The 15,692-nt window shown below is 38.4% G+C and overlaps 1 protein-coding gene across 29 annotated transcripts in view; it reads right to left on the bottom strand.

Moving 5' to 3' along the window:
- The window catches only part of DST (dystonin), a 490,174-nt gene that overhangs the window by 179,969 nt on the left and 294,513 nt on the right, over positions 1 to 15,692 (bottom strand). For all 29 annotated transcript variants that reach the window (XM_053222643.1, XM_053222633.1, XM_053222646.1 and 26 more), the window contains 2 exons: positions 977 to 1,089; positions 778 to 884 (listed from right to left, as the gene is read on the bottom strand). In XM_053222643.1, coding sequence (XP_053078618.1) covers positions 778 to 884; positions 977 to 1,089 — 220 coding nt within the window. The remainder of the gene's footprint in view (positions 1 to 777; positions 885 to 976; positions 1,090 to 15,692) is intronic.

Genomic DNA, 15,692 nt, shown 5'->3' with positions numbered 1-15,692 from the left:
AAACAAAAGCACACAGAGGTGAAAAAGATGAGCTCCAAAATCTTCTAAGTAAATTAGGAATAAAGGTATCTGCAAGGGAAAGAGTGAGAAGTCCAGGGTGAAGGGGCTCATCCTCTAACGCACAACTGATGGTTTCCCGTTCTCTTCCAGAAATGCTTCCATATGTGTTCGTATGACCACTGCAAAATGCACCGTTGAACTGAATTACACAAATGTTTGGGGAACAGTGGACAAATGAGGAGCCCAAAGCTCTCTGTACCACACTTCACTCTGCTTATGAAGTAGCTTGTTAATTTGGCAAAATCAAATAACCTTCCTCTAGATAATCACCTTTAAATCAGAAAAACAATTCCTAGCCAACTTATTTCATGAGATTATGAGAATTAGTAACATTGAAAGTGATCTCAGGGGTGAGATATTCTGCAGATACAGAAGGACATCAAACAGAGCAAATATAAAACAGCAGCAAGTTAAAAAGGAAAAACTCCAAAATTCGGTGCTTTAGAGCTTTTAATTATAAAATTATATGTAACTCTAAACAGCTTACTTTATGACACAGAACAAATGTTTTTGAGTTATACTTTAATCATAATGGTAGAATAGTGTCATCAAAATGCAAACAGTACTGGTTCATTAAATAGCATCTTAACTCAAATTCTTTAAAGAATATTTCACATTTAAATACTGTAAAAAGCTCTATCAAAGAATTCAGTTAACTGGTCATTAATTGGTCATTACTGAATCCGCAGCTTCTAGTAGGGAAAAATCAATACTCACATTTGCACCAATGCCTTCGCCACCTTCAGGGACTTTGGGAAATGCATCATAGAGAGATGACACATAAGTTATTACTGATTTTTCATCAGGTGAGGAGACATCAACATCTAAAAGCAGCCACATAAATTATTTCAAAATGTTGACAGATTACTTCTGACCAGACTTTCATGCCAGTCTACATCTAGTCAGAACAACTCACCTTCAGGATCCAGAAGTCTTATAACTCCAATTTTTTCTGCTACATAAAAAGCGTGCTCTAAATTTGCAAGGTTGCTTTGAACAGCAACAGTATTCATGTCTATCAGGTCCGGCCTAGGAAAAAATTCACTGCAATCAGTTAAGTTTTCTCACGTGCTAATTCAACATTACACGAACCTGTTTATCTATTTACATACCATCTCTGCAAATACTAATACTAAGCCTATGTTGAAATACAGAGATTTTCATCAAATATTTAACAATGCTTACTTTTCTCAGAAACTTTTGTGTGCTGGGGTGCCTGGATGGCTCAGTCAATTGAGGGTCCAACTCCTGGGCCATGATCTCACGGTTCTTGAGTTTAAGCCCCACATCAGGCTCTGAGTTGGCAGTACAGAGCCTGCTTGGGATTCTCTCTGCCCCTCCCTCACTTGCTTGTGTACCCTCTCAAAATAAATAAATAAGCTTAAAAAAAAAGATTCTCTCTCTCTGCCCCTCCCCCGGCATGTGCTTTTTCTCTCTCCCAATAAAAAAAAGAAAACTTTTGTATGCCAAAACCAAGTGTAGCAAGGAAATTATAAAAAGTTGGTAACTTTCAACAAAATCTACAAATTCCTCATAATCATAAACTCTACTATTCCAACAGCATCCTTCCAATCCAACTAGCATCCTCTCAGTTTCTCCCCAAACACAAACGTTTATGATGAATTCAATGCTGCTTCCTTGGCACCCACCGCCCAGTGGACAGGATGCCATGTGCTGTGATTGCTGCCGACTCATCTTTGCGAGCACTATCATCCTTTGTGAAGCCTTCACTCATCTTCCCAACCTTCATTTTTCTCTCTGTTGCCTAAACTCTTTACAGACTCCTGGGCCTGTGCTCGTCACTTTGGCCCTTAGAATAATCATACACTTCCCTGCCCTATTAATTCACTATTTAATGTGCATGCACATCTTGCTTCTCACAACCGGCTAACTCTAAGTCAGCAAGAACCATGTATTAATAAACTTTTGTATTTTATCCTTCTGTTGAGACAAAGAGTGACAAAGATTTAGCAGACAACAAATATCTAGCAGTAAGTTGGTAAGTAGGTTGGCTAATTAGTAATTTGAATCATAAATGAAAGACTAAAATAAGCACTAGTTTACATCTTCACAAGCATCTATGTGCATGCCCGTGTACATGCACACAGGTGCAAGCACGCACACACGCACACACACACACACACACACTCATACACCAGACTTCAACCCTTTCTATTTTGTGAGACTTGCATGTTTTACTAAACCACAGGGATACTTTAAAGCTATCTCTGTCTATATACAAGACAGGAAAAGGGAAAGACTTCCCAAATACTCCTTGCATAGACAGCGGCAAAATGTGGTAGTTGGAAACTTAACACAAGGCCAAAAGCCAATCAGGAAATGTTCATCTCAAAAGCAAAGCATTAAAAGAATGCAAAAACAGGGGCGCCTGGGTGGCGCAGTCGGTTAAGCGTCCGACTTCAGCCAGGTCACGATCTCGCGGTCCGTGAGTTCGAGCCCCGCGTCAGGAGCTGGGCGGATGGCTCGGAGCCTGGAGCCTGTTTCCGATTCTGTGTCTCCCTCTCTCTTTGCCCCTCCCCCGTTCATGCTCTGTCTCTCTCTGTCCCAAAAATAAATAAAAATGTTGAAAAAAAAAATTAAAAAGAATGCAAAAACAAATGTGGAAACAGTAAAGCTCAAAAAGAGTGGTACCCACCCTCAAAATCACTAAGAACCCACTCTTATCAAGTTCTAAGGCTGGCTCTTAACAATGTCCCACAGACATTCTGGTTTGCTCAGAATAGTCATCTGGGAACTGCAGAATGAGTGGGAGGGCTCAGAGGTCATGGAGGAGGACTGAAATGCAAATTATTTTGAATACTACTTGGAAAGCTGTTTACATGAAAAACTCTTAGGAAGGTAAACAACAATTTGTAGTCTTCTTTTTATCTGATAAGAAAGCAGACCTCAAAGAAATCTACTTACAGTTTTACAGAACTTTCAAAGTGTTCAGAACCTTGAAATGTAGCCGCCATGACCTACCTACCTACCTATTTCCCGGGAAACTATTAGCAAATTTGTTAATGTTTTTCATATGCACCAACATGATTACTTAAAAGTGATCCTACATTTATTATAGGAATAATAAATCTACTGACAACAATAGAGGTAAGTGACATACCTCTAAAAATAATATTTTTTACTCCCAAAGAAGTATTTTTGAAGAATCTGCCAACTTCAAGATTACTAAACAGGTGAATTTAGGTCTAGACAAAAACAAATATCTAAAGTTCAAAAAACTGTTTTGCTTCCATAAAGTTCACACATTTTGAAGAAATAAAAACCAGCCTTTCTGGGTTTGCCAAATCTCCCAACAAGAAAGGGCATGTTGTTATACGAACCCTGCCATTAGCAAGAAAGTAAACAGTGAGTAATCCCAGAGGGAATGAATAAAGTCATTGAAGAACCAAGTTTTTGACTAAGAGAATAAAACATAAAACTTCCTTCAGAATGACATAGTCATTTCAGCACAAAGGCAGCTGTATAATACACTGAGTTGAGATAAGTCATCTCTTTTATCATGATATTTAACACTTTAATGGAACAAAAAACGAAGTGACATTCCTTTATTAAAAGACTGCAGTAGACAAAATTAAAAAAAAAAAAAGAAAAAAATTGTAAAACCACTATGAGAAATGAACAGCCTGAACGTTTTCAAAATCCTATCCCTCTCCAAACTCATCTCCTAACCATTCAGTCATTTTCAGTCTTCTACTCTGCCTTTCCTCTAGCTGTCTGGAGCTTCCAGAAGAGGCTTGTGTTGTGACCTATCTTTCTTCTTCTTTACAGGCTCACTGGGATCATATAACCTTTTAAAACTTTAGCTATTTTCCACCTACAGGTTTGTATTTTCATTCCAAAGGTTTCATTCCAGCTTAAGATCTCCTTTTTGTGGAACTTTAATAGGAAATTTCGTTCCCATTTTAGGTTTGACTAACCCAAGTCTACACTACATTGTAAACAGGTACAAGGCAACAACCATGTTCCTATATTGCATTAATTTTTCTAGTTTCCCTATTTTCTTCAAACCTTTCAAAATCATATAATGTAATACTCTGCCACTGAAAGTAATATATGTTAGTCTTTTATGGGAAAAGGGCCATCCTAACTCTTAACTTGTGTCATTATTCTGGAATAATATAATCTTTTCTGAATGACTCAATTTTCATAGATAGCACTTTTAAAAAACATACATTTTTATCCTACTTTTTTTTTCCATAAATGATTAAAAACAGCTTACAAAGAAAAACACAAGAAGATACCACAAAGTAGGGACACCTGGGTGGGTCAGTTGGTTAAACGTCCAACTCAGGTCACCATCTCATGGTTCATGAGTTCTCAGCCCAGCACTGGGCTCTCTGCTGTCAGCACCGAGCCTGCTTTGGATCCTCTGTCCCCCTCTCTTTGCCCCTCCCCCACTCGTGTGCTCTGTCTCTCAAAAATAAACAAACATAAAACAAATTTTGAAAAAAGAAGATACCACAAATTATATAGTGTGAGTATAAAATCAAGATAAGACCATAAGATGAAACTGAAAGCAAAGCCAAAAGTGCAAAGCACTTGTATGCATGCTTACTGCCCTTAATTTGTTTAAAAATATAGGACCAAAAGGTCTCAAAGTGGCTACTGCCATAATTCAAAATAATTTTGGATAAAAGTAATGTTTATCTTTCATATAACACCCATGTTAAAAGGGCATTCTCTCTAAACAAAAAAATTATACAATAGGCTACACTCATATACACACACACACACACACACATACACGCATACAAAACTGCAGGCATATATACATGTATATGGGCATTTTTATTTATGTTTATATTTATATACACATATACACACACATATACATACACACACACACACAACACACATGTATAGACAGACATATATTTTATATATGTTACCACCCACATTAATAGATAGCCAAACTAACAGAACAGTAAAACTATGTAAGATATTTTTTGGTACAGACACCCCAAAGTAACTTTTCAGTCCTCAAATTCTTTATTATTATATTAGCTCACATGAGAATTAGATAGATTCTGAGAGAAAATTTGACTTATGCAGTATTACAAATGGCTAAAGATTAACACAAGACACTACCTAAGACTTCCACATTACATCATGCCAAACACTGAAATGCTCAACTACAAGGAACATGAAACCAAGTCAGAATACTTAGACTTACAAACGGTCATTGGAACATCCTTGAAGGTACACTGATAAAAGTTAGCTAAGAGAAGAGAGCATTAGTGCAGACACAAGATTAACAAATTCCGAACCAAAAGTATGATAATGGCTGCAAGGACAGATCTAACATTAGTAGTCAGAATCCAAATCAGGATGTTTTTTCAAAGTATGCAAAATTTATTTAAATTCATAGGGTTTACGGGGTTGTGTTGGCTCTCAATTGGCATTCAATCACTATTTACTGTGTGAGTATAGATGTAAGTTTTGGCTATCCAGGATCTGAACCCTCTTGAGAAATTTTCCCTTTTAGGAATCACGACAGAAAGAGAAACGAGCAGAGTCCATTTCTCAAAGCAAAAACACATCGGGTTTTTGTCTCTTTCCTTTGCTCAACAAACGTCCACTGCATACCTCACCCCCATACATGACACGACCTGATCAACTCAGATTCTTCCTGTAAGTCTTGCTTTTCTACATTCCCAGAGGCTGTCTACTATCCTCATGTGTGTATTTGCCACAATTCATTCTAACTCTGCACTTGCCTCTCACAATGGACAGCAGGCTGCCTGAAGGCAGACCTTGTTTTAGCCATGTTTGTATCTTCAATATCTAGCATGATGCTCGGCACACGAATATTTGAAAAATGAATAAACTATAAAGAAATGAATAGCTTTGAGGACTGGAAGGTACCATCTGGCACCTGGTTCAAATTCCTGATTCCTAGGTTTGTTCCTTTTCTTTTTGTTAATTTCTACAGATAAAGCTACCATCGATAGCTTCCAATCAGGATTTCACACCCTTATCAAAATCCACATGGGACAGAACACAATGCCATTAACTTCTCCATGAACTAAACAGACACACATCTTAAGGTTTCCTAAAGGATTTCTCTGCTAAAAACAATCTGAAAACAGGCATGCAGTGAAAACAACAAGCAAGGGATAAATTACAAAGTTTCAAAAAGTATAATTATCACTCTGAATTTACAGATGAAACAATTTAAGCTTTAAGAGATTAAGTAATTTGAAGAATGCAAGCTGACAAGGGCAGTCAGGATTTGAACCCAGGTGTATCTCTCTACAAAGTCTGAGCAACGTGCTACGCTGTGCTGGCATTATAAACTGAAATCTAATTAAATCGTAACATCCGATATGAAGCTGAAAAATCAAGATAAAGAAAACAGAGAAGAATTTATGCTTCTGCTGGTGGGGAAAGTGATAATGATGATGGCAATACAAGAAACACAAGAGAGTGTGTCTGTGCATGCTGGCATATCCAGAAAAATAAACTGTATGAAATAAGATGTAATTCCAGACTGTCACCCAAACAGTACTCATCAATATATACTGTAACAATGTTTTCCACACTTGGAATGGTGCTAGGCCCTACTCTAGACTGACAGAATATAGAGAAAGGCCTGGTTATCTGTATTTTAACAAGGTTCTCCCCTTCCCCCAGGGTGATTCTTATCAGGCAAGTCTGGGAACTAAATCATTTTAAAATCCTTCTTGCCTCTAATACATTTCTCATTTTCTTTCAAAATCATCCATATTCTGCACTGGCAAAAAAAAAAAAATCCATAACACTATCAGATAATTATGTAACAAGACAAACACAAAGCAGACACAAACACAAACATGCCTACTGCCTTAGACTCTCAGTAGGAGACAGCAAGCCTTTTCCCTCTTTTCCAGTGCTGATTTTTATTGCTTAAATCAAGAGGAAAAGAACACGTTTAGGATTGGAGGGGATGGGGCGGAGTCACATTTCATATTGGCCCAACTCTGGAATAGACTGTAAAACAAGGTAGCTGACGAAGACAGCATTTGGTGACAGATTGTTTCATTGAAATAAAAACCACTTATATAAACTTTGCAATAGGAGATATCAGATCATGTGAAAGGACACTGAGCAATAATTTTCTTTCTCACACAAAAAAACAGAAAGTAGAATGGTTATCGCCAGCATTTGGGGGGTGGGAGAAGAGTTCTGGAGATGGATGGCGGTGATGGTTTAGCAACAGTGTATTAACATACCAAATGGTAAATGTTACGTATATTTTACCACAGTTTTTCAAACTTTAAAAAAAATTTAAAGGACCATTTTTACATATTTGAGCGAAAAGGCTCTACCGAGATAGAAAGAAGTAACAGGGCTGTGACTCAGGTGTCCTGTGACTTAGTCCTAACTTGTTCTCTGACTGTGAACATGCATCCAGAAACCCGTGTCTCAGGTTTCTCATTTCTCCTACAAAAAAATGAAAATCAAGGATTACAGAAAATCAGGAACTATAAGAATCGTCTGGAATTCCAGGGAGTGTCTTGAGATTTGTGTGGCAGTGGAAGAAAGCCATTTTAGGTCTGAAGAAGCCAACTGATTTGTCCAAGGTCTCAAGAGAAGATTCATGTGAAAGTACCTGTGAAACTAAATATAAACCACTATATGCACGGGTTATTAAAAAGCATCCACTGGCATGTAACCAATGTAATGAAAATGTCACAGAAGGCCTAACTTGGCACTTCAGTAACACTAATTCTAAATAATTCTTCCCAGTCAACAAACTAGCAAGTTCATTCATTCACTCAACATTTAATAAGCACGTACTATGTGCTGGGCAGAGAGGCACTAAGAATACAGGCACTGGGCATACGAAGAGCTCAGAGCTCTAAAGGGAGTTCAGGAGTAAACCAGGAGAAAACCTGGTTGGAAAGAACACCCTGAGCACCAAGGCAGAGGGGGAAAAGCCTGCACATGTTCAGGCCTGGAGGCCACATGAGAACAAGGAGACCACTGCCTGGGATGGGAGCCAACATCAGGAGGACACATGGTGAGAGATGACTGGAAGGACGCAGGGGCAGAGATAATGCAGAATCTCATGAACTTTTTTTTTATGTTTATTTTTGAGAGAGAACATGTGCACCCACGTGTGCACAGGGAAGGGGCAGAGAGAGAGGGAAGAAGAGGATCCAAGGCAGGCTCTGAGGTGTCAGCACAGAGCCCAATGCCGGGCTTGAACTCGTGAGCCATGAGACCATGACCTGAGCTGAAGTCAGACACTTAACTGACTGAGCCACCCAGAGGCCCCAAATCTCATGAACTTCTTAAAGGATTTTGAATATTTTTCTAAGAACTAATGCACTGAAATGCGTTAAGGAGGTGACAGGACTAAATGATCAGATCTGAGGTTAGATGCAGAAGAAATCTCAAGTGTTGAAAGTATTCCCACAGAAGCCAGTAGGGAACCATAGTGACTGCAAAAGAATGTGGCAGCAGTGGAGAGAAGCAGACAGGGCAGGAGATATTTCGAAGGTCAAATCCACAGAACTTAGGGGTGTGGGCATGGATGGGAGTCAACACAGAGAAAAAAGAAAGTCAACAGGCAACCCCCCAAAAACTCCCAACATGTACTGGCCTTGTGGCTGAGTCTACAAATAGATCTGAGCAGGAAGAGCCCAAGAAACAGGAGGAAAACCAGGGCAGTGTGGAGCCATAAAAACCAAAGAAAAAAGACTAGTATTTCAAGAAGAAAAGAATGGTCAGTAGGGTCAAATACAGAGGAGAAAAATGAGGCCTGAAAACGACCCATTGGATTTAGCCACATGGAAGACCCTAGAAGAGTTTTGGTGGATTATGGGCCCAGAGGCCAGAAGAAGTGAGGTGAGGAATAAACATGGAGTAAAGAAATGTATATGGAGGGTACAGACAATTCTTTTGACGAGTCTGGCCTTCCAGGAAAGGAATGATGTGAGGCAGTAGATGGGAAAAAAGCATGGAGTTAAGAGAGGAATTTTTTGTTGTTGTTTTATTAGCCAAGAGGCTTCAGCGTGCTTAAAATTCAAGGAGAAAGATCTGTTGAGGGAGAAAGGTTTAGTGTAATGAGAAAGAAGGTTTCTGAAGCAATGGTAGAGATGGGATCCAGAGCACAGGAGGAGGGATACAGGCCTTGGAGAGGTGGAGGAGGAATTCGTCTGTCAAACAGGAGCAAAGATGGGCTGGGATGGATGCAAACGAAGTCAGGTCTGTATCTTTGGTAGCAAAGACAAAGACATTTCACTTGCTGGTGTCAGTATTCTCTGAGAGCAGGAGTGCAGATCATCAGCTGACAGTAAGGGGAGAAAAGGCAGTATGAGTGAGAGAAGGTGTGAATTAACACAGCTAGGAAAAGACTGCTGATCAGAACCAGTTGAAGCTGGTAAGCATGAAGTCACAGTGAAACTGATCATCTGCATATGACTTTTCCTGGTGCGCTTCACTGCTTGAGTACATGCACAGACAAAGCAGGTAGCTGGGCGCGCACAGGCTCAGGCTTTGCTGGAAAACTAGTATGTACTCAGCAGCATGCAAGGAATTGAAAGGAAATTATGTGGAAATAAAAAAAAAAAACAAAACCAAAACCTCCATTTACCTAGAAATCAGTCTTAAAACAATGTCTGTACTCCAGAACATGACGCACCTACTCACACACAGATGCATGAAGCCACATGTTACTCAACATTTGTTCTCTGATAGATCACACAATAACAATATGTATTCAATATGCCTCACTTACCCTATGGCAGTTCAGCAGTTACCATAACAAATTCCCGTAGATGACTGTTTGGATTAAATCATGTTCAGGCTTAGCATGTTTTTACTGTTCTTATTGGTACAAAAAGTATCTCCCCTCAGCCCCCTCCCCTCAGTGGAAAAAAAAAAAAAAAAAGATCTGTAATATGTTCTTCACCTCTCCCCAGCAAATAAAGATGAACATGCAAGAGACCCACCCATATTTTTGTAAATGGGTGTATATATTCCTTTATGCTCCTATATGGGCACGTATTGTAGAAGGAAACAAAGCCATGAAGGTAATTTTCCCTTTCTCAGAACTAGATGCCTCAATTTATTTCAAATTTTCTTCCTATTTTTTTTCTATAAAGTAACTCTCTACCAACAAGACAGAAAGCAAAGTATGAAAAATGCTATGATTTACAGCGAGTTTTGTTAGTACTTCAAGATTGGAACCTATCGATGGAATTTAAAAGATACCTAAGGAGTTACAAGTCTCGATTCACAAAGAACAATTAACCCCATAACAGCCTCATACACTTTAACAAACACAGAGAATAGTATTGATTTTGATAGAGACCTAATTCTTTCAATACCTATATTTTAGTGAACTTAAGTAAATCTTACTCTCTAGGGGATAAATATGCCTCCAAAAGAGGGATAAACTTACTTTTTAGTCTGATAGAAAATATTAAACCACTTCATATCACAAAATAACATAGGAACAGGAATCTGAAAATGAGTCAAAATAAAGACATATTGCAACAAAACAGACGGACCTATCAAAGAAAAATAGATGGATAGAAGATATGTCAGCTACTCTTGCAACATAAGAGAAATCTTAGTGTTAGAGAAAGGTAAGAAAATGCCGAAGGGAGCCAGGATGAAGGAAGCATATGTCAAGTTTCAAAGTAAGGGGAGTATTTCAGCAAAGCCCAGCTTCTCTTGTGCTTTACGGTCACGTGCCCTGTTATTAGTGGGTGGGCAGCAGGAAGGGAAGGAATCTGATGTTTATTACATACTTCCCAAACCTCTGGCATTGTGGCCCACATTCTCTTGTATGTTACCTCAAGACCACCCCCACTGCTGGCATACTAACGTCTTAAATAATCACATCACTCTCAAATTTACCAACTTACTTGGTCATTTTCCCCTAAATTCTCAACATATACATGTTTAGACTAATAGCTTGCACACCAGAGGGAAACATAAGCCTGCAATTTCAGCTGTGGCACATACCTTAAAAGCTGAAAAAAAAATTGTATGAATAAAAGGGTAAATTAAAAAAGAAGAGAGGGCACCTGGCTGGCTCAGTCAGTAGAGTGTCTGACTCTTGATTTCAGCTCAGGTCATGATCTCATTCATGGTTCATGAGTTCGAGCCTTGTGTCAGGCTCTGCACTGCTGGGATTCTCTCTCCCTCTCTCTCTGTCCCACACCCACCTGTGCACACTTGCATGCTCGCGTTCTCTCTCAAAATGAATAAACAAACTTAAAAGAAGAATAGAAAAAAATGAATGGGGTTTAATATCTGCTAGGATGTCATTAACAAATAATGGAATGTTTCTTTCTTAAAGGCATCATGGAGGGGAAACAGTACAGAAGGGTATTTCAGTGCAACTCTTCTAGCAGACAATTCAGATATAGGTCTTAAAACTTTAAACGCATTACCCTTCGACCTAGAAATTCTACTTCTAGGAACTTGTCAAACCAACACACTCACACATCTGCAAAACACACATACAAAGTCCAATACAACACTTTTAATAGCAAAAAAATGTAAAGTCCATCAATACAATACTATTAAATAATGTTACATCCATACATCAGAACACTCTGTAGCATTTTAAAAGAATAAGGTAAACCCATTTCTGCTGATATGGAAAGACATCCAAAATAAATTAAGGAGAAAGAAAAATGTGAAATAACATATATGCCATTCTCTCAACTGTGTTTTAGAAAAGATTATAATAATGTTCAAGATTCGGTGCTTATGTAAATTATACCTCAACAAGCTGACCCTCCCCCCATCCTGCCCCAAAACAGGTGTTTGTATATGCACAGAACATTTCTGGAAGACTATGAAAGAAACTGAACAGTTGTCTCTAGGGAAGGGGACTGGGTATCTGGGGAAAGAGATCACATTTCAATGCATTTGCCTTTATTCTATTTGAGAATTTTACTATGTTAATGTATTACATTTTGTTAGTTGCTTTTTTTTTTATATAAAAGTCACAGATGCAAGTTGAAGTAGGGTTGTGGCAAGAAATACCTACAGGAGAACCTACTATAAAATTTACCAGGCTTTCACGGTGAGCTCTCAGAATTCAACTGTGCTGAGTTTATCTGGTAAGGCAAATAAACAATTTGATTTTGCCTCAAAAACTGAAATACTTGTGACTTTTCCAAAAATTATAACCTTCGGGGCTCTGTGTCTTTGCCTAGCCCATGGCCACACACACACACCAGAGACCATACTTGTGTGTGTGCGCACACACATACACACATCCTCAGACTTCTGGGTTCTGCAGCCTAAGGGCAGACCTGGTTCTGAAGGGAAAAAAAATCCCCTCATCAACACTAATCCAACTTCCTATGGGAACATTTCAAACCCTAAAGGGCCTCCTCCCAGTATTAAACCAGTCCAATCCAGTTCAGCTTGTAAGGTGTGACTGAATCCAAGCATGCGGCTTAATCACAGGCCTCCAGGTCAGACTATTAAACATGATGATTCTGACCACAGCCTTACAGTCTAATCTTCCCAATTACAGCATCTTTAAGCATTTAATGTAATGAAATATGATGGTCCCATTAAGTTCTAATTCAAAATGCAAACAATGAACAAAATAATTGCTATCCAACTACACACTCAGACAAGTGAAAAGCTTCTGGCTGCCTGATTAGAAAATATCTAAATGGCGTGCTCCTGAACACAATCTATCCTAAGAAAGTGGAGTCCTCCTTGGTTACGTAATGTATGTAAAACATGCTTGTGAAAAGAATGCCAAGGGCCTCAAAAGGAAATTCAAACCGGTGAATGGCATAAACTAAAAACAAGACTAGGACAAACAGAAACTATTAAGCAGAAATAATCTCTCTGCCAAACACACCACCCCTCTACCATGTGAGTCGTGACATATTCGTACCTTTCCATGCTACCACCTTAGGTTTTCACCTGGCTCTACCGCACATGTTGCCCTGTTCTTTGTGGCCTGTGGGCGCACATTCATGTTCATGCCTGCTCAGGCAGACATGTTTTCACAGTGAGTGCTGCTGTTTGGGAACTTGGCTTTCATCAATGTTCTGGGGCAGTTATCTGCATGTAGTGACTGATAAAGTAGGACAAGTCAGGGGCTGAATGTCAAGCTAGAAGCCAGAGCTTTATTTCTCTCAAAAAGAAAAACAAAATCAGTTTTACTGTGATAACTGAGCACACTCTTAAATGAGAGCACAGAAAAATCAGCTGAACGGTCTGACTGTAACACCTACTATGAAGAACATGTGTTACTAATGGGAATTTTAGTCCTCTGTATCCAAACTCTAGGAGAATGATTAATCTACTTCAGTTTAGAATCCCAGAGGCTGTTGATTCTCAGTTAACTCTACTTCTCTTGCTCATAAGCTACTTACTCATCAGATGCTTTTGTGACATCCTTTTGATCTAAGTCCATCAAATCCAGTCTACCTTGTTATTCTTTTGAATGAAAACCAAGGTTAGGGGCAAGAGTGAGGTTTATTTACCTAAGATCTCTTACCAGCTGTGGTTTTCAGTGAAAAGATTTTAATACGCTTTCAAGAAAATTTAAACTATACAAACAAAACAAGTACAAACTAGTACAGATATATGGTAGTTTTATTATTTGAATTCTTTCCACTGAAAACTGAACACAAAAAACAGACGTTCCTAGAAGGAATCGGGAACAGAATTTCTTAAAATAGAACAGAATTTCCTAGAAGGAATCAGGAACAGAATTTCCTAAAAATTTATTTATTTTATTTTTAATTGATGGATAGTTGACATACAATGTTGTATTAGTTTCAGGCATACAACATAGTGATCCCATAATTCTATATATTACACCATGCTCACAACGATAAGCGATAATCATGGTTACCATCTGAATCAATGACCTATTTAAGTAGAACCTATAAGAGCTATCCTTTGTAATCTCTTCCACTGTATCATAGTACTTTATCATTCTTATTACCCATTGCATAATCCAGGCTCTTCACCTTCTTGGGGATAATATGACATACCCAAAACTACAGAACAGTTCATTTGTGGTTTTGCTCTCACTTATGCTGAGCGTTTTAATGTTCTCTTATTATCTACAATTTTCCTCACATTATGAGTTGCTGCTAATGCCATTTTCACTGACGGCTAATTCTAAGTTATGTGACTGATGTCCCTCACTAATTTCTTACGAGGGACAAAGATCTTAGTTGGCATTTATATATATATACTATTCATGTAGACATTTCTTAAATTCATCGAGAATTCTCATGTATCTTTGCTGAATATACTATTCATGTAGACATTTCTTAAATTCATCGAGAATTCTCATGTATCTTTGCTGAATATCATTAGTTTTCAACACTGCCCTAGCACAGTTGCTCAGGTCAACAGTTCCATTTCTGGATATCTAGTTTACCTGCAGGGTATTATGGTAAGTAGTTACACAGAAGCATATGAGGACTTGAGACTCCTGAGCTGTCACCTCCATCATTTAAAAGGTATGTCGAGTATATTAGTTTCCCTTTTGAGCCCCAGTTTCTTCAGTAATTTAATAATGTGATCATTTAAAACGCAGATAAAAATGGAAATAGTGTCATCTATTTCACAGGACTGTGATCATTTTAAAAGCTACCATATATAAAAACAGCTAACACAGAAATTGATACATGGTCAACAGTCCACACATATTTCTTGGGTGCCTTCTATGCAACAGTTACTTTCTTTTTAACTTCAGGGATGGTTTTTATTGTGTAATGTCTATAAATTACTCTTACTATAAAAATTTCTTTTTTATTTCATGTTAGTCGAGTACTGCTTACTGGGGTTAACAAACATTCTCTCCACTTTATAAGTCATATTCTATGTGGGAACACTAATAAAATTATGCTAGGCAATCCAAATTAATGTACTTAAGTTTTGACAGTATTGACAGCAATACAAAATCTGAAGGGTGCTATTATTCTGTCCCCATTTCAGATCAATATTTCTAAATCTTCAGGAGATGTGTACACAAAAATCTGACCAGATCATTTACTACAATACTTGTTTATTTTTAAATGACAAATACAGGGCATAGGAAGCACCTGGGTGACGCAGTAGGTTAAGCGTCCAACTCTTTGATTTCGGCTCAGGTCAAGATCTCATGGTTCAAGAGACTGAGGCCTGTATGTGGAGCCCGCTTGAGATTATCTCTCTCTCTCTGTCTCTCTGTCCTTCACCCACTCATGCTAGTACCCTCTCTCTCTCTCTCTCAAAATAAATAAATAAAACCTTTAAAAAAATAGTTGAAATGACAAAGAGTATCCACTTTCCTTGCAATCCCCAGAGAAATCTTTCATATTCTCTCTGGGGCGTGCAAACTTGCTTCATGAGTGGCACCACAATCCTCCGCCCATCCACTCCAGGAATCTCAAGGTTCTTTCCTGCTAAGCCCTCACTCCCTGTCAAGATCCTTCTCAACCGAGTACTCCATACAGTTAGGCTTGGTATTTAAGTAGAAACCAAACCCATGTACCACCTCAGATCATTTTTATTACATAAGTCAAATGAAACTCATATATAAAAAACAGCTTTTAATCTAGAAATAGACCCCCAAACCCAATTAAACGGATATGTTTCCACAGCAAGTCCAAATACATCACAAAATTTAGGGGAAT

Source organism: Acinonyx jubatus, chromosome B2 (genome assembly GCF_027475565.1).
Source record: "Acinonyx jubatus isolate Ajub_Pintada_27869175 chromosome B2, VMU_Ajub_asm_v1.0, whole genome shotgun sequence".
NCBI classification, from domain to species: domain Eukaryota; kingdom Metazoa; phylum Chordata; class Mammalia; order Carnivora; family Felidae; genus Acinonyx; species Acinonyx jubatus.
Note: the sequence above shows the minus strand (reverse complement) of the source record. Positions and strands in the feature narration are given on the sequence as shown.